We start from the raw sequence: 26413 nt of genomic DNA on the forward strand, positions 1-26413 counted from the left end.
TGGGGTGAATAAAATTTCATCCCAATATTCCACACGCTTTCATCTTTAGAGAACTACAGTAATTATTCTTGGGTCATTTTGATGTCCCTTGTTCATCAAGGAAAGGTTACATTTTATCGAGCATGGCTGGCAGTCCCTAAGTTATGAATGGGTTGTATATCTGAAGTGTTACTTTGTGGAAAATCATTTTACGATCTGTGCTAATATTGTATGGTCTAAAATAGTCCCAAGATTCAGTTGCTCTGTTTTTGAGCTCTGTGTTTTGCAATTTATTCTGTTTTTTTAAACTTAATTTTTGTAGGCAAGATCAGCATTATTTTAAAGATCAACACATGCTCTAGGTCTCTAAGTATACTGAAGAGATGCATATGTTATCGTAGGACAAATGATCTTGCTAAAGAAAATGATAACTTTGTAGGAATTTTAAAACAGTTTTGACATTAAGTATGGAATATATGAATGAACTTTATTCTATACAATATTCTTATGTTAAATTATGTAAATTCCAGATGAAAGGGAAGTCACTATTCATATAGCAATTTAATAAAATTTCTTATTTTAAAGAAATAAAGGTAATGGGATTTGGGGGTGATGAATAGCTTCAGTAAAGGGTAAACTAAGATTTTATTTATTTAGGAAAAATATTTAATGAAATGCAGAGACTTACAAATGATGATCCTGAAAGTTGGTTGAATGCCATTTCAATTTGGAAAAATCTTCTTGAACTTGATGCAAAAAAGGTAAAACTTTCTCAAAAAAATGCTAACCCACTAAAAAGAAAAGTGGGAGAAAATGACATCATTGCTAAAAAATTGAAAACAGATCAAATGCAAGAGATACAAGAGAATAAGGAATGCCAAATGGAAAAACAAATAGAAGAAGAAACACTGGAGCAAGGAAATTTTACCACTAAAAGAGACAAATCTCAAGAAGAACTTCAGAACGATGTAGCAGAAGCAATTGATACTCATAACCAGAACGACTTAACTTTCAGAGTTTCCTGTCGCTGTAGTGGAGCCATTACAAAGACCTTTACTGCACAGGTACACTTTCCCCCTCCAGAGTGGGTTACCATTTTCTAAAAGAATTTATTACTCTTTAGATCTAAAAAGAGGTGAAAACCTTTCTCAGAATACATAAACCAGGCCCAGACAGATAACTAGGCCTAATCTCATATAACTAAATCTCTTCTAAAAATGCATTTTCCTTCTTAACTGTACCTCAGATGCTTAAGAGGAATAGTATGCCATTCTTTGTAAAGACCTCCTTTTACTTTCTCCCTAAAAGTTTCATTAAACGAATAGATATCCTTTACATTTGGAAATCCTAATATCATGGTCTGAAGCTTTTTGGCTTTCTCTGTAGTTCGGTTCTGTGTTTATTGAATTGTTGCTCTGCACCAGGTCCTGCATGTGGGATTGTCCCAGGACCCAGATGCAAATACACAGATGGACGTAAAAGGAGAGCAAAGACCACGAACAGACCCTACAAAGTTCAGTAATATAAAGGGCATAAGCCTAGGTCCTTTGGCCAGTCTTAAAATCAGACCCTTAAGTTTGAGCCTAATGCTATTGCTGGTAATTTTTAAACATATAGGATTGCCACAGCTAAAATAGTTAATCTTTCAGCTTGCATCTGTTTCCTAAAACCCAGAATGACCATATTTATCAGGCCATGATCTGGTTATTTCATGTATCTAAAATTACAAGAATAAAGATTACATACGAGTAGACGTTAATGCCATAGGATGTGTTGGGGGTGGAAGAGGTAAAATGTACCCTTTTTGCCTTGAGTAGAAAATGCTTTTGTGTGATATTTTAATATTGTAACCTTAAATTACCATCAGATAGTCTGATTGATTTTCCTGCAGACTCTGTTAGTTTTTGCTTACATTTAAACTTAAAATTTTCATTTTTAGTATATTCTTTTCTGTAACCTGCTGCTTTTCCAGGAGGTAGGAAGAGTAATTGGAATTGCTCTCATGAAACAGTTTGGATGGAAAGCAGATTTGAGGAATCCAAATTTAGAGGTAATGAATGTTCATTTTATTTTATATGCTTATAACCTAATTCTTTAAAGACGATGCCAACTATTCTTTTTTTAAATTGAAATATAGTTGACATAAAGTATTATGTTTCAGGTGAACTACACAGTGATTCGACATTTGCATATATTACAAAATAATCACCATGATAAGTCTAGTAGTCATCTGTCCCCATGCAGTTATTACAATATTATTGCAATGTCAACTTTTTTTTTTTTTTTTGTAATGTCAACAACTTTTATTGTGCTTTTCAATTTTGCTTTAGAGTTTTAAAAATCATGTCTACATGGATCCAGCAGTCTCTCTCCTCTTTAGCAATAGAATACTGCAGATAATTTTGCTAGCAGTTTTCACTGTGAAAATGTCTCATCCAAATAGGACTTTTGGAATGGAATTGTTTAGTCACAGTTAAACTGAACATTTAATATAAGGTTGCAGAGATGCTCTCTATAATCACTATAATAAATAACAAGTCTGTATAATAAGAAATTCTAGCTAATGGTAAAAAAAAATCGGAAAACAAAAAGGCCAATACAAAGTTAAATAGTGTGTTAATCGTGGCTTTGTTAGGGTTTGGGGATTGTTTTTCTTTCTCTCTATTTTCAAAATCAATTTAAGGAGGTTACACAATTTTTAATTAGAACAAAGTAAACACTTACATGGGAAAACAAATTCTAGCTATAAAATATATTCTTCACTATTTTTTGAAAACCATCTCATAAATTTGACCAGTTTAGTCACTTTTATGATTCGTTAATCATAAATTTATTGTTATATAGCTTTAAATGGAGTAATGGCTGGCCAAATCAGAAGATTTTGTGTTGTTTTTCAGTTTTGTTATTTGATATTTTTTGCTTTTAAAAAGTCGTGGCTCTTTTATATTCTTTATTGCTGTTATGCAAAATATTTTGACCTCAAGAATGTTTTGACACAAGGGTGTCTTCCTTCATCTGCCCCTTTCCACTTTTCTTATCTTCTGCTCTCCTGGTTTCCTCCTCTCCATCTCTCCCCGACTCTACCTCACTGTCTCAGAATTATAGTTTTCTCATAGTTTAGCTCATAACTAAATATATCTAATTTAATATCTATCATCCATTTAATGCAATTAATAATAGCTATTGGGGGCTTCCCTGGTGGCGCAGTGGTTGAGAATCTGCCTGCTAATGCAGGGGATACGGGTTCGAGCCCTGGTCTGGGAAGATCCCACATGCCGCAGAGCATCTAGGCCTGTGAGCCACAACTACTGAGCCTGCGCATCTGGAGCCTGTGCTCCGCAACAAGAGAGGCCGCGATAGTGAGAGGCCCGCGCACCGCGATGAAGAGTGGCCCCGGCTTGCCACAACTAGAGAAAGCCCTCGCACAGAAGTGAAGACCCAACACAGCCAAAAACAAATAAATAAATAGATAGATAGATAGGTAGCCAAGCATTTGAAGCCCTTTAAAAAATAATAATAATAATAATATCTATTGGTAGAAATAATCAACACAAAACAAAATTGACAACAATAGAATCACACATAGTAAAATCCGTGACCAAAATTGACAGAAGAATCAAATCTTAACAAATTTTGTTCTGTACAGTTGATAGAAAAACCTTCATAGTGGGGAAAGCTATACCTGATAACATTTGATATATAAAAATATCAGTATATCATATCTTTAATATAACTTTTAAATAGAAAAGATCCCAATTAGTAGTTTTGCTTAAATGAAAAATATAAAAAATTGGAAAGTTTAGCTTCAGTAATCAAGGAATTAAACTGACTAAACGGAGTTCACTCCAGATTATTCTTTTCTTAATAAAAGTTTATCAATATTGGAATAATTCTGATTAAACTATATTAAAATACCTTTGGGGTAAAAGTATCAGGAATCAAATGTTCTTGAGGTCAAACAGCAGAATTAGAGAATTCCATAAGCCTCATCAGGCTACAGAAGGAGGGTTCTTTAAAATCTATGTGGGCTACTAATTATAACTTGAGACATTTAAATCGTCATCATGGCCTATCATGACGACTACAGCTGACACTGCTATACAACTTAAAGGAAGGCAGTTAAGAAGGTAAATCCTAGGAGTCCTTATGACAAGGAAGAAGTTTTTCCTTTTTCCCCTTCTTTTCCTTTCATCCATATGAGAAGATGGATGTTAGTTGGATCTATTGTGGTAATCATTTCACAGCATACATGAATGAAACCTTCATGCTATATGCCTTAAACATATAGAGTGATATATGCCAATTATGTTTCAATAAACTGGGGAAAAAATAACAAGGTAATAGAAGGAAGAAGCTCCCCTATAACTAGTAGGGAGGGGAAAGGTCACCCTTGCTACAGTATATTTGGCTTAAAGAAAGTTTTCTGTTAACCATGGCATCAAGTCTTATTTGAGGCTAGAATTAGGGTAGATTTAGGTAGTTGTCTCTAACCTAAAATGATGAAAAATCTAATTTAGTTAAGGTAATTCAAAGAATCGCTGGGAAGAACGGTGACCTTGTGTTCTTCGTAATATGACTGTCAATATAACTTGTATACAATTTGACCTCAGAATTTTTCTATGAGACGTACTTAAAATTTACTTTGCCTCTGCTCAGTAAAAAATATTATGGAACATTTTTCTGGATATGACAAAGCCTTGGAATTTCTTATTAAAATATAGGTTGTATAGGTTCAAAATGGAAGTTTTCAAATTGTCAATCATTTGGTAATGCATTTCCTGTTCCATTTTAACTTCTGTATTTGTTCTTTCAGATCTTTATACATCTAAGTGACATTTACTCTGTGGTGGGAATTCCTGTGTTCAGGTAGATATTGTTTCTAAGTTTCAGGTTTGTTCCTTAGTAGAGTTTGTTAAATTAAGAACTTTGTGCTTTTATTTATAGTATGAAAGAAACATTGATATATCAGAGGGGGCTAAAGGCAAAGCATTTGAGTTCTTTGCTTGAGCCAGTAAAGTGTTTTCACGGAGCTTAGTAGATATGATCTGATCGGACTAGGGCTGTGAAAGATTTGATCACAATAACCCACTGATTACATGATTCATACTGAAAATTATATCTAATTATTTCTATTATTAAATGATTTTCACAGGCCCATATTTTAGCTAAAATTTTTAGTCTGTTGGCCTCTTGGATTTTTTTATTAAAGTAGAAAATATAACACAGCTCTTAAAAGTCACCTTAAACATTCTTCAAATTTTATTGCAGTTCTTTTTTTGTGGGAGAGCACTTCCAGTTTTTAAAATCTTCTTCAGGTTTTCTCCCTAGTTATGTTGGGTACTATGTAATAATAAATGCAGTTGATTCCTTTTCTTATTCAGAAATACTTATTGAACGCTTATCATACGACAGGTCCTTTTTCTAGATGCTTTGGGAAGAAAGAGCTGGTTGGATGATGGAAATAGGGATTTGCAGTTTGTTGAGAACATGTGAATATTGTTGGCATCTTCAAAACATTTTATATGCAAAGCCCTGTTTACACAGTATAAAGTGATTTAGATACCCTTTCTCTAGGTGATTCTAGGCATGGAATGTTTTTAAAATCCTAAAAGTGCTATGGAAATACCTCACTTACCCTAAGCTCACATTTGTGCATGTGTAAGCCTGAATCAGGATGTAAAAAGGAATGCTGAAGGTCACTGTAATAGCTTTTATCAAATGGTGCACCATAACAGTTGATTAGCGTAATGCTGAGAACACTGTAGATGTTCAAGAAGTGTTGAATGATTGAGTTCCACTGTGTGCTAGTTATAGGGTAGGCCCCACTAGCCTCTAGATTACAAAAATCATGCACCAAATAATATTTCTTGTCAACTCAACACACACAAGGTCATCACATGCCTCAATGCTCGGTTGTTTTCCCTTGGCCCCCACCTACCCCACTAGCCTACCAACTCTCCCAGATGAAACCTAACCCACTGTTTTATACCTACACCTACAAGGTGTCCAGGCTGCCCTACTCCGGTGCCTTCTGAAGTCCCAGGCCCTAACCCCTGCAGAATATTTGTTAATCTTTTTTTTTTTTAGCCATTTTGCCTACCATGGGTTTTTTAAATTTTATAATAGTCAACAGGAAAGGTGGGAAAAACTGAAAGATGTCCACATTTCAACCTAGTGTAATTATTGATGGTCACCAAGACAAGGGTAAGGAAGACTAGTAAGACAGTAAAATATGAAATATATTTTTAGAAGGATTCATAAAGCAGCTAAATATTCTTTAACACTTTGGCCCGTAAAAGGGTGAGCTTAAGTGTCTAGAATATTGATTTATAAGGAACATTTCATCCCCAGCAGGGCTGACTGATGCAGTATGAATGTATTTAGATTTTTGGCACCAAATAAAAGAACTCATTTTTAATTTGTAATCATATATAAAAATGCTAACTTTCATGCTCTTTTATTATTAACTTAACAAATATACATATATAAGTTTTTATATGTGTTTTTAAAAGGTGTACAATTTTATTTAATGCTTGCTAGACACCCTCAAGAAGTCATGCTTATGGCATCTCAAGTAATAACTGGTAATTTAACCTAAAAGTTGACAAATAAAAGGTATGTATCTGAAAATTAAGGCTCAGACCCTGAATGAGCAGTGGCCGAAAATAAGATTGCATTAGACGCTCTGTGATTAGTCTGTTTCACTACCTCAGCAAAGGAAGGAAGCAATCACGAAGTGTGTTGATTAAAACAGTTCGCCATTGTGTGAGGCAAGGGAGGCATATGAAGAACTGAAAAGCAGATAGCGGTGGACAAGAGAAGTGATGGTGGAGGTCAGAAACTGTAACCTGGTCACCCTGATGAGAAGAAAGTCAGAAGTGATGCAACAGAGGACAGAGCAGCCATCGAGTTTGAGGGACACACAAAAATGTGTATCTTAGTAGCACATCACCTGGTACAGTAAACATAGTGGATAAGAACCATGGACTTCAGTTCCCCCTTCTCCACAAAATAACTCTGTGTGTTGGGGCATATTATCACATTCCTCTGCTATAAAATCAGGAAAAGGATGGTATCTACTTCCTAGCTTTATAGTTGGGATTAAATGAGATAACACATATGAAAATGAGATAGCTGCTTTTATGATACAGTAAGTGGTGAATAAATTTCAACTATTCTATCTTTAAACAGATCAGCAACTAGGGAGGGAAGGGGAGAAGCATTTGCCAGAGTAAGTTTAATTCATTCAATTAATTTCAAGTGAAGTTATCTAATGAGTACTTACTCTGTGCTAAGCATTGTGCTATATATCCAGTGTTCAAAGATGAGTAAGATGGTTATTAAACACAAGGAATTCACTCTAGTGGGAGAACAGATATGTGGTCAGTGCTTGATTGGAATTAGAAAAGAGGACCTAAGTGATGGAGGACAGGTGAGCAAAAGAACACAGAAGAGTATCACTCAGTGTATCACTTAAATGGAGAATAATAAGCAAGGATATCTCATGTGGACAAGAGAAGGAAAGGATCTTACAAGCAAGGAACTGCATGTGCAGAGGCATGGAGGTGTGAGGAGGCTTGAGGTACATGGTGGACAGCAGGTAGTTTCGATATAGATGGGACAGGGAGTGCATAGGGAGAGTGGTAGAAAAGGAGACTGAGGATTGGGAACGAGTCACGAAGTGTCTTATAAGCTGGGTTAAATAACTTGAATTTTATTCTAAAAGCAGTAAGAATTTGAAGCAGAAGAGTGTTGTGATTAGGTTTGTGATTTTTAAAAAATTACCAAGGAAATTATATTTTAAAGTGGAAGGGAAATAAAAAAGGGGGGGTTAAACTCTTATACTGGTTCAGGCAATGAATGATGAAGAAATGAACTAAGGCAAAGTTGGGGGTAATAAAAAGGAGGCCATGCATTCAAGAAAATGTTAGGGAGTCTAGAATAACTTCCAGATATCTGATTTTGGCAACCAAGAGACACTGGTGTCAGTCACTGAGATATAAAATATGGGAAAAGGAAGTAGTTGTGTGTTCAGTGAAACATGTCCAAGTAGATATTTAAAGTTGCAGCTCTGGAGTTCAGGTGACAAGTCTCAAATGGAGGTGTAGATGAGATTACCCAGTACATAGATGGTAAGTGGCCTAAGAAAATGAAGACGTATATCAAGATAGTAAATACAGGGAAAGGAGAGTGTACTTAGTTTATATCTGTAAATTTTGCAGTAGTTAAAGAACCTCCAGGTAAAAGGTGTCCAAACACACCTTTGAAGATAAAGATCTGGGATTCAGGGGACAAATCTAGGCTAGAGAGATGTAGGTGAGAATTTCTGATTTACTTCACTCTGTATGACAGACTCTAGTCCATCCACCTCACTACAAATAACTCAATTTCATTTCTTTTTATGACTGAGTAATATTCCATTGTATATATGTGCCACATTTTCTTTATCCATTCATCTGTTGATGGACACTTAGGTTGCTTCCATGTCCTGACTATTGTAAATAGAGCTGTAATGAACATTGTGGTACATGACTCTTTTTGAATTACGGTTTTCTCAGGGTATATGCCCAGTAGTGGGATTGCTGGGTCGTATGGTAGTTCTATTTTTAGTTTTTTAAGGAACCTCCACACTATTCTCCATAGTGGCTGTATCAATTTACATTCCCACCAACAGTGCAAGAGGGTTCCCTTTTCTCCACACCCTCTCCAGCATTTATTGTTTGTAGATTTTTTGATGATGGCCATTCTGACCAGTGTGAGGTGATACCTCATTGTAGTTTTGATTTGAATTTCTCTAATGATTAGTGATGTTGAGCACCCTTTCATGTGTTTGTTAGCAATCTGTATGTCTTCTTTGGAAAAATGTCTATTTAGGTCTTCTGCCCATTTTTGGATTGGGTTGTTTGTTTTTTTGATATTGATTTTTTTGATTTTGATATTGCATGAGCTGCTTGTAAATTTTGGAGATTAATCCTTTGTCAGTTGCTTCGTTTGCAAATATTTTCTCCCATTCTGAGGGTTGTCTTTTCGTCTTGTTTATGGTTTCCTTTGCTGTGCAAAAGCTTTTAAGTTTCATTAGGTCCCATTTGTTTATTTTTGTTTTTATTTCCATTTCTCTAGGAGGTGGGTCAGAAAGGATCTTGCTGTGATTTATGTCATAGAGTGTTCTGCCTATGGTTTCCTCTAACAGTTTGATAGTGTCTGGCCTTACATTTAGGTCTTTAATTCATTTTGAGCTTATTTTTGTGTATGGTGTTAGGGAGTGTTCTAATTTCATTCTTTACATGTAGCTGTCCTATTTTTCCAGCACCACTTATTGAAGAGGCTGTCTCTTCTCCATTGTATATTCTTGCCTCCTTTATCAAAGATAAGGTAACCATGCGTGTGTGGGTTTATCTCTGGGCTTTCTATCCTGTTCCATTGATCTATATTACTGTTTTTGTGCCAGTACCATACTGTCTTGATTACTGTAGCTTTGTAGTATAGTCTGAAGTCCGGAAGCCTGATTCCTCCAGCTCCGTTTTTCTTTCTCAAGATTGCTCTGGCTATTCAGGGTCTTTTGTGTTTCCATACAAATTGTGAAATTTTTTGTTCAAGTTCTGTGAAAAATGCCATTGGTAGTTTGATAGGGATTGTGTTGAATCTGTAGATTGCTTTGGGTAGTATAGTCATTTTCACAATGTTGAGTCTTCCAGTCCAAGGACATGGTATATCTCTCCATCTATTTGTATCATCTTTAATTTCTTTCATCATTGTCTTATAGTTTTCTGCATACAGGTCTTTTGTCTCCTTAGATAGGTTTATTCCTAGGTATTTTATTCTTTTTGTTGCAGTGGTAAATGGGGGTATTTCCTTAATTTCTCTTTCAGATTTTTCATCATTAGTGTATAGGAATGCAAGAGATTTCTGTGCATTAATTTTGTATCCTGCTACTTTACCAAATTCATTGATTGGCTCTAATAGTTTTCTGGTAGCATCTTTAGGATTCTGTATGTATAGTTTCATGTCATCTGCAAACAGTGACAGTTTTACTTCTTCTTTTCCGATTTGGATTCCTTTTATTTCTTTTTCTTCTCTCATTGCTGTGGCTGAAACTTCCAAAACTATGTTGAATAATAGTGGTGAGAGTGGACAACCTTGTCTTGTTCCTGATCTTAGAGGAAATGGTTTCTGTTTTTCACCATTGAGAACAATGTTGGCCGTGGGTTTGTCATATATGGCCTTTATTATGTTGAGGTAAGTTCCCTCTATTCCTACTTTCTGGAGGAAAAAACACCTTTATTTTTGTACTAGGGTAAAAGTCAGCTAAACTCTGATTAAACACATCAGCAGATTTTACGAAAGTAGGGAATTATTTTTATTTTCAAGGAGTTTATTTCTGAACACTTCTTTCCCCTGAATAATTTTATCTTTACTGACATAATGAGGCCGTTTTGTTGAAGTAATAGATTAGTTTTGCCCAAGTTTAAGCAAAATAAGAATGCGTTCACTTTTGTCACATATTAATAGAATTGGCTTCCATAAAATAAAACCTCTATTAGTAAAAATATGCACATAATGGCTAAGAATTTAAAAGGTTCTACATAAATCTCTGATGCTTAGAAAAGCACTTTGTAATATATATGGGCAAAGACAGTTTTCCATACCAATTCTCTCTCTCTCTCTCTTTGTGTGTGTTTGTGTCTAGAGTGAAAATAATCTCTCCATTTTGGTTTTAACTAATGTGTTTTGTAGCAAGATAATTGCTGCGCTTAGCCTGCAGAAGCAAGATTCATTGATCGAAATATTTTGTAGTCTTTCTACCTGCAAAGTTTATATCCCAGATTCCAAATCTATGGATATAGTACTATTTACAATGTAAATTTTTATTTCCTGATAAACCTTTTAAGAGAAAAAAGACACAGCTCTCATGGGTTTACCATTCAGGGCTTCCTCATTATAATAGTAAATATGCAATTATACTGTTTAATTTGATAAGGTATTTATAATTACCTCATTTCATTCTAAGATCTTAAGAGGCTTGCAGTAAATACGCACAAAACAGGATAACTTAAAGTCAAAGAAAGAGCAGAAATAAAATGATGAAAGGAAATAGGGTTTGGAAAACACTGTGGCTTTGTGTAATGTTAGTAGAAGAGCCCCTTAGTGGCTTTGGAACAAGCCTACCCCCAAAACAACCAGGCACTGATTCTTGACATCATCGTAATGTCTTACCAACAAACTGTATACATGAAATAGAAAAGTGCATTGATATTTCCAAGGAAAGGCTTGTTCATTGCATTAGAAACATAAAAATAATATTCTGAAAATTTGTATCAAATCTGGAAACACTGATAGTAGCAATGATTAGGTAAAGGATAAAGTATAAAGTGAGACATAATGGAGACCGGTGAACTCATTGGGGAGATGTCTGCTTCAGCCCTTCTTTCGATAAATTATCTCAGGCAATGCAATGTCATGCTTCATTCCATCTTTTGAGAAAGATGCAAATGAGCAAAAAGCAAACTTACAAAAGCGACCTTTTAGAAAACATATTTCAAGGGTTAGCATCCATTCAGCCCTGCTTCCTATACTACATCTATATCACAATGCAATCTGTTCCTCTTGTTGACTCCAGATCAGCAAGGAAAGATCTAGTCCGTGTGGAAAGTAGGGAAGTATATAAACACTTTAGGAAGATTTCCCTCATGTGATTAAACCTTTATAAGTTAAACACATAAGGGTTTAAATTTCACTTATCTAAAAAATTTACCTTTCTGAAATACCACACTGGCTGGTTAGACAAGATGCGAATTAGAGAAGGTAATTTTGTAATAAGGTTAAGTATTCTCTAACAGGAAATACTTTAGTGCATGTTGTATGAACTTGTTAAAATGAGGTACAGATGTGAATGGGTTAATTATTTTTGTTTACATCATATTCTTTAACATACAGTAATATTGGGTGTTCTTTTCTTTTAGGGTTCCTTTAGCCAGCAGAGCTTACATCCAGACAGCAGGACTGAGATCTACCATAGCGTGGGCAATGGCCTCTCTCGCAGAAATTAAGGTAAGGAAACTGTTCTCATTCTTATTAATGTAATAGCAAGGTCCTTTCCATAATTAACTTACACAGTCTCTTATTGATAGTCATCTTTTCTCTTTAGTTCTTCTAACCTTTTTTTTTTCTTTTTCTTTTCTTGCCATTACTCTTATGAACTGCAGTGATGTGTTTTTATATACTGTTGAATTTCTGAGAGTATTTTGGCTATGAAAAAGCTGAGTCAAAAGATAGCTACATTTTAGTATTCCTAATTTTTTATCACAATCACATGGCCTGTACAACCTCTACTTTTTAAAATTTAACCAAGATCTTGATCAGTTTTTGTAAATATTCCATGGACATAAGAAAATAATTTTATTTTCTTGTCAAGAGATTGCCTTTATATCTTTACTTACTGTTTTACTATCTGCTCAGTTCTGAAAGAGGTATTTTGAAATTTATTAGGTTATTACATTTTTTAAAAGATTTTGCATTATTATTAGTTGTTACCTCATTCAGCTGCTGTGTAGTTTGGTTTATACTCTTTTATGAATGTTACTGCTTCATTGTGCAGTGTGCCTCTTTCTTGTTATTAAAGTTTTCATTATTTTGATTTGGAAATTTAAATTTCACCATGTCTTATTAATATTTTCACTGTTTTCTTTCTCTTTGCATTTTCCTTTGTAGTATTTCTTTGACACTGCTTTATTTTCAACTTTGTTTTCAGTGTGTTTTTTTTTATAAACACAGAACTCTGTTTTTATCCCACTCTGATAGGCTCTGTCTTTCAATGAGAGAATTCAGTATTCTGATAGATACACCTGATTGCATTCCTCCTGTTTTATTCTGTTTGTAACTTCTTACAGTTTACTCCTTATTTTTGCTAGTTTAAGCAAGTTAATCATTTCACTGTTCTCCCTGAGGTTGGATTTTACTTTATGTTCTATTCTATTAGTGGCTCCCTCTCCCAGCTCTCGTAATTAAACACATGGGACTCGATTCTAACTTTACAACAAGACATCGACTCTTGTCTTTGCCAAGACACTGTTTTCACCACCAAGACACTCTCATCTCCCCGCCCCCGTCCCCTCTTCCCTATCATAAGGTGAGACCTCCGGGGTACTGCTTTCTCTTCTGCCCCACAGAATTACTCCTCCCTACAATGAGACCTTTGAAACATTTCCCCCCCTTCCACTCCCAACTCCCAACTACTAGATTGAACTAAATTATTTATTATGTATCAGACTTTCCCTTAAAGCATGACCCTCTGTTTCAAAAGTTCTTATTCTGCCCGTATATTACAGTCTATCCTGAATCATTAAGATGTCATGTGTGTAACATGCACGTTTCTGTGTAAACACACAAAGGTATATTGTGAGGTGCAGTGCTCCTCGCCTTTGTTCTTCACTTTGAGGCCTCGGCTCAGGTTTATTTGTTGCTTGGTTAGTCTTTTCTTAGCTACTTTCCTCAAATGTGGTATTGAGGAATATACTGTCTGGATTCCTATATATCCTCAAACTTCTTCCTGTCAACCTGGGTATCGCCACTCTGGCTAGGTATAAGATTCTTGAGTTGCAGTCCTTTTCTCTCAGAGGTCTGTAGATGCTAGTCCATTGTCTTTTCACTTCTGGTGTTCTAGATGAGCAGTTCACGCCGGTGTGATTTTTCTTTTCCATTATGCCTGTCTTGCTTGTCCTTTCTGCTTGCAAGCTTATGAGAGTTTTCTCTTTAATCCTCTAAAGTTCAGGAATATCACCAGGATGTAAATACTTATGTAAGAGTCTTTTCTATTCAACCCAGAACTCGGTGAGTCTGACTGTCTGAGTTCTAATTCTGGCTCTACCACACACTGGCTGGGAAACTTTAGGTAAGATAACTTAACATCTCTGTGCCTAAGTTTCTCATTTGCAAGATGAAAATAATAATCTCACAGGGTCATGTGAGGACTAAGTGAATTAGCATTTATCAAGTGATTAGAACAATGCCTAGCATATAGAAAGTATGTAAGTGTTGACTTCTGCTATAGTAATGTCGGGGAGGTGAAGACTTCCCCCCTACCCCTCTTGAGTTCTTTTGGCTGGTCTAATAATTAAACTGACACAAGACAGATTAATAGGAGGGAGAAAAAAATTTAATTTGTATGCATGGAAGTCTAATAGAAATGGGACCCCTGAAGTGACCAAAGCAGGCTGTTTATGTATTATTTTTAGACAAAGAAACAATTATTTGTGAAGATTTAATGAAACAAAGGGGCCTGTGCTTGTAGTAGCAGACAAATGAAGAACTAACAAAGTTTGTTTATACAGCTTTCTTGGCCTTCAGTTCCCTAACTCTGGTGATAAGGATGCTTTCTATCTCCTCCCAGTGGTGGGAGGATACCTCACAAGGGAGATTTAGTTCCTGGTTTCAGGGGGAAAGGAGGTGATCAGAGTGTCTTTTTCTTTCTTTCCTTCTTTGTGAATATCATTTCTTTTTACTGGCTGTTTCTCAAGTAACTTTAATTCAAGATAATCAATATGCCATTGAAGCATATTTTGGGGTGGCCTGCCCTGGACCCCAACAGTAATAATAATCATAGTTATAATAATTATTATTAGGAATGTATAATTATAAAAAAACCATTTTTTTCCTCCACCTCAGGCACTCTTTTTTTTTTTTTTTTTTTTTTTTTTGTGGTATGCGGGCCTCTCACTGCTGTGGCCTCTCCCGTTGCGGAGCACAGGCTCCGGATGCGCAGGCCCAGCAGCCATGGCTCACGGGCCCAGCCGCTCCGCGGCATATGGGATCCTCCCAGACCGGGGCACGAACCCGTATCCCCTGCATCGGCAGGCGGACTCCCAACCACCGCGCCACCAGGGAGGCCCTCAGGCACTCTTTCGTGCATTATTTACTTAATTATTATTTCCTCAATTATTTTGCTTTAGTGTCTTTAACCTTAAACCACTTCCTTTTTTCTGCTTCTGGAATTCCTGTGATAAGCATGTTAAGCTTCCTTTCGCACATGCTCTCCATCTCTCTATATTTGGGCTCTGCATTTTGAGTTATTCTTGGATATTATCTTAGAAACTATAATGAGAGTCACAAAGATGTGCTCTACTTTATTTATTGAAATGTTTAGCTTTAAAATCATGGTCTTTTTAGCTTTGGAAAATGGTGTGTGGGTGTGGGTGTGTGTGTGGGTGTGTGTGTGTGTGTGTGTGTGTTGTATTTGCTATCTCTAGAAGGTCTTACTTTTTTTCACATATTTATCTGTTCCCTCCAAAAGTTTCATTTCACTAGATGTGTGTTCTGTTTGCTCTATGTTCTTTCTAGGTTTTGAGGGACCTCCTCCCCTTAGACGTGTCATTATTTTTCTTTGTTGGCTCACTGGGGCTCAAGTGTGGTTAGTAAAGTATTTTAAATGGCTGGAATCCTGTAAGTGGTAAAAGGCAAGTGGATCTCTGGCACCCCTGGTTTTGCTAGTGTAAGGAGACTGTCAGCCATGCTGAAGCGCTCGGTGAAAACTTTTCTGTGCACCGGGCTCCCTGCAGGGCCACAGATCTCTGAAGACCAGGTATTTCCCTGATTCCAGCGATTTCCCCTCTGGGTTCCAGTGCTGGTCTCTAATCACCCACCCAGCCCATGGCAAGGAGACCTCACACTGGTTCCTTCTCCCGGGACCTCAGGAGAGCCCAGGGCGTCTCTTAGCGCCGGTTGCCTCTAGTTCTGAGCCTCACTTGCCTCAGAAGTAAGTAGCTCAGAGTTGAGAGAAAAAGGAGAGAGCTATTTCCATGTTACCAGAATCCATTTTTCTTTTTTATTTGATTTAAATCTTTAGCCTAAATTTCTTTTAGTAAGGAGAGAGGGGTATGGTTACAGTTTATTTTTTCCCAAACTTCCAGTGATGTCACCACAGTTTATATTTACATATAAATTTATATAACCACCTACAAATTTGAAATGTTACCTTTATCTGATACAAACATACAATTTTCAGAAATATAGAAAGTAAATGATCGAAAATATCCACAGATAATACTCAATGAAATTTTTCCCTTTTGTCAGTTTGTCCTGCTAGGACCGAAAGTAAAAATTGTTTCTCTAATGTGACCACCAACAAAGAAGGTCTGTTAAAGTAGGTGAGAAACAGCACAGCAGGGTTCTTTTGGGGGGAATGTAGTGATGACCCACCGTGTAAGTGATCCCAGTATCCAGCGTTGATCCAGGCCCCTCTTTGGAGCTTGATACCCAGAGCAGTGCACAAGCAGCTCAACCTCAGGTAGGCCAGTGCCACGAAAAATGAAACTTAAGTCTGGGGTCGTGAGATATTTTTCATGTTTCCTATAAACTGTTCTTCCTATATATCATAACAAGTAAGGAAAACCAAGCTCTATACATCTCAGTTATTCTTCTGAGCACATGGAAATACTTCTCTGCTTCTGCCTGTGTACCCAAATGTCATGGATAGAAAAGGTCCTACGGTAAAACAGACATTGAAAGATGCTTAAGGTCAAACTACCTCATTGAACAGGGACCATGGGGGAGAAAGAACACAGTGTCTGGCACATTTTAAGATCTTCATAAAAGCTAGTTCTCATACCACTATTAATCTTAAAGTTGCCATTTAAATCATTATTCTTTTTGTCACTCTCTGCCCCTTCATGGGGGACCCATGTGCTACTCTCCGTAATTTCGTGCCAGGGGAAAGTCTCTTTCTTGAAGGACATTTCGTTTCTTTCCATCAGGTACCCCCTGGCTCTGACTGAAACCTGGCTGTCCTCTGAGCGTTCTGCCTCCTCTGTAGACAGACCAAGGGACCGCTGGGCCTGGAGGGGGGGTAGGTGTCCTGCTTGGCCTCGTCACCCCTTCTGCCCCAGGTCTCTCACTGCCTTAGAAGCACATGCCATCAGATTATCCCGGTGTCTACAGATCTCTTCCTATCTTTTCTTTAATGGTATAGACCATTACTCCTGTCATAATTCTTCATGACCTCAGTGTCCACTCTGTAGTCTGATCCCTTAGTGTCTTGGCTTCCCTACCTCTAATGATCTGCCTTAGTCACATCCTAGACTTTATCATACCCAGAAGGGTATAGCTTCCAGAATCTCAGACTCAAGAATCCTGCTGTTAACCTTCTCTTTCCATTTCACTTCCTCTTGTGCCCTAAAGCATTTCTTTAACTCCGTGGGACCTCTAGTAGGTGACCCTACTCACCACCTGTCCTCAGCCCTCTTTCACAGCTTGGATTTTATGTTCTATCATTACAGCCATTTCTTGACCACACTTTTAATTCTCTTACTTCTTAATTGACTTAAATATTGGAATCAGAAGAGAACTGTAACATGTTCTTCCCACCAAGTTGACCGACATATTGGAAGCTACGCCCTCATACTTTGCCTTGTCATCATTATAATTAATGAACTGTCCTTGTTTCACTCCATTACTTGTGTACTGGATTCCATTCCTTCTTGCCTACTTGAGGACTTTTTTCTCTACTAGGTCATTCCCATCAGCATGTACACATGCTGTAATATCTTGCAACTTAAAAAAGAATTAACCCTCTCCTGAACCCACACGCTCCATCAGCTACCACCCCCTTCTCTGCTTCCCTTTACAGAAAAACTTAAAACTAGTTGTCCATATTTGGTGTCTGCTTCTTCTCTTCCCACTCTCTCTTGTGCCCACTTCCCTCAGGTTCTCTTCGCCAGCACTCCACTGAAGCAGCTCATCTTGCTTAATCTACAAGCATGTGGACACTGTCCTCACTCCTTCTTGAAATGGGTGTTTCCACTTTGTTTCAGGACCACTCTAGGTTCTACGTCAGGATGTGCTGCTATCAGTGTGCACTGCTGAATCTCCATCTACTAAATGTCTGTACTTAGGAGATCACCGGCGTCCAGCCCACAGACTGTTCTTTTCTAACTTCTCTTGCTTCCTAGATGGCTTATCCAGTTTTGATGCTTTAAATACCATTTACAAACTAACAACCATGGTTCCCAAATTTATATCTGTGGCCTGAACCTCTCCTCTGAACTCCAGATGCTTAAGTCCACTTGACATCCATGACTGGTCTAAGAGGCATTTCAAAATGAACATGTCCAGAACTATACTCCTGTCTCCCTTATAGCTTTTCCTCCCCAACACTTCCCAGCTCACTAACAGGCAGCTCGTCTCCTTGATGCTCAGGTCAAAAACTTCAGTCACCTCAGACCATTGTCATTCTTCAACATGCCGCATGCAATCCATCCTGTTAGTTCTACCTTTAAAATATACCCGGAATCCAACTACTTCTCCCCACTTCCACCAGCGTCACTCTTTATTCAAGCCACCATTATCTCTGCCTAGATTCCCTAACTAGCCTCCCTGTAACACTCTTGCCCTTCTGTGATCCGTTCTCAACAGAGCAGCCAGAATGATCCCTTTGAAATGTAACATCGTGTTACTCCTGCTCAGTTTCCCTCCAACAGCTTCCCACCCTTCAGCATAGAACCAGACCCCTTGTAACACCTACGAGATCTGACGTGGTGTGACCCCACCCCAGCCCCACTGCCCAGATGGGAGAGTTCTTAGTTTTTTTCTCCACATTTCCTGTTCTCCTCTCAGGTACAGATAGGATGACACTTTCCTGGCCCCTTCACATTGTGTGTGTCATGTGACTGACACGCTTTCCCCAATTAAATGTTGGTGGAAATGATGTATGTCACTTCCAGGTGGCACCTTTAAAAGCCAGTGCCTGATTTGTCTTGCTTTCTTTCCCTCTGCCACAGCAGTGGCCGTGCTCCAGGTGGCGACCACTTCACTGTTTGACTTGCTGAATGAGGAGCAGAAGCCCCCGGTGTCATTCTGTGGGCTTGGAGCCTGGGCCACACGGTGTTTTAAACCTGTAGGACTTGGTGGCTGTGACTGCACACGGTGTTATGCAGCCCACCTTGGTGGAGTAGTCTGGCCACCTCTCTGACGTAATCACCACCTTTCCCCTCTCGCTCACTGTGCTGTGGCCACACTGGTCTCCTTCCTCATCTTTAAATGTGTCAAGCATACCTGCACTAGGGCTTTAACTACCTGAAATTCCTAATAAAATATAGAAAGGAGTCTTTACTCTGAAATATTGATTCCTCAAGTGTTAGGTTTCTTTTATAATACCTATTATAATAGATTTAATGATAGCAAATCAACATTTCTGTCTATAGGCTGGTGCAGTTGTTTTAGATCCAATGTGTGGACTTGGAACAATACTTTTGGAAGCTGCTAAAGAATGGCCAGTAAGTTCTAAAGTTTGGTAAACCAGGCAATGTTTTACGTTAATCAGTGTGTGTGTGTCTTCACTTACCAATTATTTACAGGTAGACTGTCTATTTAGGGATTATTTTTAAATTATACAAGTTGCTATATAACTGTAATAAAAATAGACTATGAAGGGTTAATTAAATTGCTGTGTTATTTCTTTAAATACTGTGATAAATTTAGGAAAATATGATAGAAATACAATAATTAGTCATGACCTAGATAATATAAATCCCTAAATTCCTTAGACATTTGTAATTGTAAAATATTATTAACAGTTTTTAAAATTTTAACAAAAACTTATCAGTTTTTTGCCCATGAATGTCATTTTAAGGAAATATTCTAAATTTGTTTTAACCTGAATTAACAAATATATTAATTTCATTTTCATCATTGAAAATGCAAGTAGATTTTCTTAACTACATAAAATATGGGTTTATTTATACTTATAATATGAATTTCTTCCCTCATAGGATGTGTATTACATGGGTGCTGATGTCAGTGACTCACAGTTACTAGGTGCATGTGACAATCTGAAAGCTGCAGGCCTTAAGGATAAAATTGAGTTACTTAAAGTCTCTGTGATAGGTAAGATATTAAAAATGCAAACATTTGGGTTAAATGAACATTTGCAAATACATTTAGAATCATAATATAAAACGAGACTCACTTTTCATATATAAAGGTTGAATTGTTTATACCCTGTAATATATCTGTGGCGCCAATACTCAGTTTACTTCCAATATGATAATTGTAACTTTTTAATTCTTCAAATGATTCATGATCAGGAACGGTATTTATGTAGTTTCCCTAAGCGTGTAAGTAAAAGCATGCCTTCTTAAGATGTGTTTGTTGCATCTGAACCATTTCTCACATCATAACCAGGGATCACTTAGTATAGGCATAAAATAAACAGAATAATAATAATAATAATAGCTCTGTGGATTCTTTCAGATAAAGTATATGAAATGTTTTGAATTATCTTACCTTCTCCTTGCCTCATTGGACAGTATTCCTGTGATATAGGGAGTGAGGTGACCAACTATCCCAGATTGCTAAACCAGTACTACTTTCAGGGCTAAAACTGGGAAAGTCTGGGGCAAACCAGGACAATTGGTCACCCTGTGAGGTAGAGGGAAATCATTACTCCCAATTTACTGATGCGGAATCAGCAGCAAGAAACATGATGAGGAATCAAGTCTGTGGAATCCAAAATAATATTTCCCTAAGGCCCAAGGTATTTAGACTGTTTGAGAGAAGCCTCACATTCCTTCTTTTTTTCCCTTAGTGCACCTTTCTCCCTTAAAAGTGACCACATTTAATTCCCAGCTAAGAAAATCGTATTCTCTTGACATGAGAATGAGAGAATAGGTGGTAGGTAAGTCCCAGTATTGAATCTGTAATCTAGAGGAACAGAATATTGTTTAAACAAATTTTTATTATAGTAGAAAAGTTGTAGAGATGAGTTATTAACAAGAAGAAAATATTAGGATAACTTTTATATAAATGCATAATAAAGCAGCGTCAAAGAAGAAATTGTACTATTGATAATCGAGATCTCATAGTTGTTTGCTATCAATGACTATCTTTTCAACCTTTCTGTCAAGGTTTTTAACGGGACTCTGTGCATAAGACACAATTTTCTAGAGGAAGCCAAGGGGTGATTAGACTGAAATCAAGTTTTCATATACCCTAATTTCTTTAAGAAAGCTATTTTTTTGAGACCTCAAGAAAAATGGAATAGCTCTATAAGTTGTTCCAGAGCAGTGGTTTTTCATACCCTGTACAATCTCCAAAGTGCCTTAACAGCATGAGGAGGGAAGTACTGATTTGCCCATCAGAACGTTGCTGCGCTCCCAACTCCACTGTCATCAGTTTTCATGTCTGGGGCATTTCCCATAAGATTTCACTTTAAAATCAAGTATAAGTGCTCAACTCTTATTAAAAAAAATTTTTTTAAGAAAAAAGTTCTCTATGACACCAAATAGCCAAATAAATCCTACTTTTTTAAAAGATCACTCTTAACTGCTGTGTTAAGAAGAGACAATAGTAGGGCAAGGATTGGAACAAAGAGACTAGTTACAAGACTATTGCAATAATCCAGGTAAGAAATGGTGGTGGCTTGGGGCAAAGTGATATTGGTGGAGGTGTTAAGTAGAGGTCAGAGATATGTATATGTATTTTCTGAAGGTAGAACCAACAGGATTTGCTGGTGGATTAAATATGAGCAAAAGAACAAGGATGACTGAGCTTTCTGACTTGAGCAGCTAGAGGGTGGTGTTGCCATTTACTGAGTTGGGGAAAACTGCAGGCGGAACAAGTTGGAGTTTGGGGCCTGTTCATTTCCACGTGATGATTAGACACCACATGGAGAAGATGTCAGTGTAGTAGGTCAGTATACAGACCTGGAGTTGAGGGGAGAAGATGGACATCACTAGTATAGATAACATTGAAATCCATGAGATCACTTAGGAAATAAGTACAAATAGAGAAAACAGAGGCTTTCTCTGAGGATGAGATGCTTAAGAGTTCTGGAGGGTGAGAATCTAGTAAAGGAACAACCAGTGATGAGAAGGTAAGAGAGAATCCGAGGAAGAACCATCAGCTGTGGCAGATGCTGCTGGGTGTTGAAGCAAAATATGGCCTGGCTGTTTGCGTAGAGCAGCAGGAACATAGACCTGCCCGCCTGAGTGGGTTCTGGAGAGAATGGGGGAAGGTGACCTGCAGACGGCTGGTCCTGGTCATTCTTTTGGGCAGTTTGACAGGTAAGGGGAGCAGAGAGATGGGGCAGTAATAGAAAGTGGGGAGATTAGGGATCAAGCAGGGATTTTTTTGAAGATAGAATTCACTTTTTTTAAAAAGTACAAAATGTTCTTATGCTAAAGAGAATGAACAGATAAACAGGAGAAACTCGACAGCATAAGAGAGAGAGACTTGCTCATCTGATACACTCACAGCCCCCAAGAAAGGATGGGACGCGGTGCACAAGTGGCGGGACGGGCACTCCTGCTGACGGGAAGGCAGAGCGCATGAGGATGGAAGTTGTAACAGGTCACACCAGACCAGGTGTGGCCATTATAGTGCACATTCCCTCAGCCTCTGTTGAGGCCGGATATTATCGTTCTATTACGGTTTTTTAAACTCTTTACAAATCTGGCAAAAATTTGTAAAATTTACCTTTAATTACTAGTGAGATAAAACCTTTTTCACTTTATGTCATTTGTAGATTTTTCTTTTGTGAATTACTAGTTTTCAAGATAACTTTCTGGTGGAAAGAATAAAACATCTGTTTTAAATTATTTTAACATCACAGCCTTTTAATATTAAAAGTCAGTCTGGGGGGATTATATATCTTGTGTACGTAGGGGCCAATATTAACTATTTATAAGTACCCCTTCATTGCATGCCTCTACTTTAGAGGTGGACATTCTAGCTAGATACAAGTGTTTATTTTCTTTTCTCTTTAACAACTTTATTCGAGTATAATTGCTTTACAATGGTGTGTTAGTTTCTGCTGTATAACAAAGTGAACCAGCTATATGTATACATATATCCCCATATCCCCTCCCTCTTGCGTCTCCCTCCCACCCTCCCTATCCCACCCCTCTAGGTGGTGACAAAGCACCTAGCTGATCTCCCTGTGCTACGTGGCTGCTTCCCACTAGCCATCTATTTTACATTTGGTAGTGTATATATGTCCATGCTACTCTCACGTCGTCCCAGCTTACCCTTCCCCCTCCCCGTGTCCTCAAGTCCGTTCTCTACGTCTGCATCTTTATTCCTGTCCTGCCCCTATGTTCATCAGAACCATTTCTTTTTCTTTTAGATTCCATATATATGTGTTAGCATATGGTATTTGTTTTTATGTTTCTGACTTACTTCACTCTGTATGACAGACTCTAGGTCCATACACCTCATTACAAATAACTCAATTTTGTTTCTTTTTACGGCTGAGTAATATTCCATTATATATATGCGCCACATCTTCTTTATCCATTCATCTGTCGATGGACACTTGGGTTGCTTCCATGCCCTGGCTGTTGTACATAGTGCTGCAATGAACATTGTGGTACATGAGTCTGTTTGAATTATGGTTTTCTCAGGGTATATGCCCAGTAGTGGGACTGCTGGGTTGTATGGTAATTCTATTTTTAGTGCTTTAAGGAACCTCCACACTGTTCTCCATAGTGGCTGTATCAATTTATATTCCCACCAACAGTGCAAGAGGGTTCCCTCTTCTCCACACCCTCTCCAGCATTTATTCTTTGTATATTTGCTTCATTAATTTGGTTTTACCTTTTAAAGCTCTAATCATAACTACAATTTAGAATTGTATTTCTACACAAGGATCTCACACCTCTTACTATAATGAGAGTACATATGAACTTCAGAATCAAACTGAGTATAAATCCTGGATCCACTGTTATTTCTTCACTATGGGGCCTTCAGCAAAACACTGGACCTCTCTGTATTTTCTCATCTATAATAAGAAGCTGGTACCTACTTCATAGGGCCGTAGTGAGAATTTATCATGTAACTACATGGAGTCCAGTGTCTTACACACAGCATGAATTAAAGACTTCTGTAAGCATGGATACATCTAGGAACATTAGTATTCAATGAAACTCCTACTGTGATTTGTGCTTTTGCAGAATCACTGTCTTCATTCTCTGTATGCATTAATGGCCTTATTTTTTTCTACTTTTTTAGTAACATTCACTTTATCTTATAACCCTCTACTAATATAAGATGAGATAATCCTTTAACATGCAGAAATTTTGCACATGTTTATTCCTAAGTTTTAATCATCATGAAAATTTGGAACCAAATGAATATTATGTTGCAGGCTATCTTAGGAAATAATTAGTCATTGATTAGGCTTTTTTTAAATCCACAGAAATACTTACATTCTCAGTATAATATATATACAGATTTGAGCAAAAGAAACACACGAATGATTAACTAAAATGACAAAATTATAGGCAGGTGAAAAAAGGGGAATGTTTTCACTCCTTCTAACTAGACATTCTATAGCCTGTCACATTCAGTGAAAGAGTGTATAATATTATTGGTAATAACTGTGCTTTGTTCTCAGTCACATCTCTGCCTTCGTCTCTACACTTGTGGATATAAGGCATGCTTTTTTCTACACCCATAAGCTCCCCATAATGTGGTGGTTGCATTTTGTTTCTTATTAGTGTTAGTTTTCCTCTAATACCAGTCCTGCCCCTGCTCACCTGGCCCTCGGTGTTCTATTCAGGTGTGTTGTGATTCACACCATATCCTGCAAGATTCATGAAGCTGCCAGGATGCCCTGGCATTTGGGGAGTCAGGGGGAAATGTAGGAAGTGATGGGTTAGGTGTGTGGGAAATATGTGTGGGAAATAGGGGGTAAGAAGCTCACCATAGAGTTTGAGTGTTTTTGCTACAATGGCTTTATGGTTTATCATATGGTATAAATCCCTTTTTATTATTTGGTAATGCTACTATTCTGTAACAAACTCTTTCAGCAGCAGTTAGGTTTTAAAAGTGCATATTTAATGAAAAAGTTTATATTTCTCAAGAAATCTGTTGATGAACAGATAACTTGAGTAAAATGTTTATTACCATTTATCCACTGTGAGGGCCATGATGATAGCACTAATCAAATGAAACAAATCTGTTCATAGAAGCATCTAGCATTTACTTGAAAACTTAGTCATTATTTTAAGGAGACTGAGCCAAAATTAAGTATTTATCACATGCAGCTGAAAGAACTGCATTTAAATATCACTCTGTGAAGCATGACTTTTCATTTAGATCAAATGACCACTCTTCTAAATTAATTTTGCTCATTTTCAATTCCAGATTTTCTTATGTACATAAATAAAATGAAGCTATAGCTATTAATATGTTGGCTCCATTAGCAGAAGACCTCTGCAGAATGGTAGATATTGCCATTTTTGTATCAGTGTTATCAGATGCTTCAAAAAGAAGATCAGCTAAGTCAATTCCAGTAGTGGTTTAGCTTTTTTTTTCCCCCAATTCTTGGAAATTTAGGAAGTTTTTCTGTCAGAGATGAAACATCTTTCATTATTTTGAATGCTACTATAAATTGAGCTCAGCACTGCATGTGTGTCTGTTTAATGCATTATTTGGTGGACCACAGCATCATGGTGAAAATTAATGTTCTTATTGAATAAAGTAACCTGTGAAGCAGAAATGTACTTGGAATTTGACATGGTACCTACATAATTCATAATTACCTCCAAACAAGCTGTGATGTTCTGAATTGAAATAGAAACTTAAGTTATTAAAATAACAGACTTAAAAAAAAGTTAATATACGCAGAGCAACTGAACTGCAGGCTATCTGTGATAAAGATGGTTGAATGCACAAAAAGTAATTCAGCATGACAGTACACGCTTTATTTTCTTGCCCATCATTAGGTAGGTTTAAAAATGTTTAAGCCTTTCAAGAATATAAAGTGGGAAAAAGACAGTCTCTTCAGCAAGTGGTGTTGGGAAAGTTCGACAGCTGCATGTAAATCAATAAAGTTAAAACACACCCTCAGAGCATGCCCAAAAATAAACTCAAAATGGCTTAAAGACTTAAACGTAAGACATGACACTATAAAATTCCTACAAGAGAGCATAGGCAAATCATTCCCTGACATAAATTGTACCAGTGTTTTCTTAGGTCAGTCTCCCAAGGCAATAGAAATAAAAACAATAACAAATGGGACCTAATCAAACTTACAAGTTTTTGAACAGCAAAAGAAACCATAAAAAAAAAAAAAGACAAAAAGACAACCTATGGAATGGGAGAAGATATTTGCAAATGATGCATCTGACAAGGGCTTAATCTCCAAAATATATAAACAGCTCATACAACTCAACAACAAAAAAACAACCCAATCAAAAAAGTGGGCAGGGCTTCCCTGGTGGCGCAGTGGTTGAGAGTCCGCCTGCCGGTGCAGGGGACACGGGTTCGAGCTCTGGTCCGGGAGGATCCCACATGCTGCGGAGCGGCTGGGCCCATGAGCCATGGCTGCTGAGCCTGTGTGTCTGGAGCCTGTGCTCCGCAACGGGAGAGGCCACAACAGTGGGAGGCCCGCGTACCACAAAAAAAAAAAAAAAAAAAAAAAAAAAGTGGGCAGAAGACCTTAATA

General features: G+C 37.4%; 1 protein-coding gene across 2 annotated transcripts in view; it reads left to right on the forward strand.

The window, feature by feature from the left end:
- The first annotated feature begins 638 nt into the window (after positions 1 to 638).
- THUMPD2 (THUMP domain 2 tRNA and snRNA guanosine methyltransferase) overlaps positions 639 to 26413 on the forward strand; it is a 38640-nt gene continuing 12865 nt past the window's right edge. Inside the window, exons 1-6 of one of the 2 annotated variants that reach the window (XM_079721502.1) lie at positions 639 to 1043; positions 1952 to 2029; positions 4793 to 4845; positions 11940 to 12027; positions 19170 to 19241; positions 19737 to 19851. In XM_079721502.1, the coding sequence (XP_079577628.1) occupies positions 654 to 1043; positions 1952 to 2029; positions 4793 to 4845; positions 11940 to 12027; positions 19170 to 19241; positions 19737 to 19851 (796 nt within the window). In that variant the 5' untranslated portion in view covers positions 639 to 653. The remainder of the gene's footprint in view (positions 1044 to 1951; positions 2030 to 4792; positions 4846 to 11939; positions 12028 to 19169; positions 19242 to 19736; positions 19852 to 26413) is intronic. The other variant, XM_079721503.1, reaches the window with a different exon arrangement.

This window comes from Hyperoodon ampullatus (assembly GCF_949752795.1).
Source record: "Hyperoodon ampullatus genome assembly, chromosome: 15".
NCBI classification, from domain to species: Eukaryota; Metazoa; Chordata; class Mammalia; order Artiodactyla; family Ziphiidae; genus Hyperoodon; species Hyperoodon ampullatus.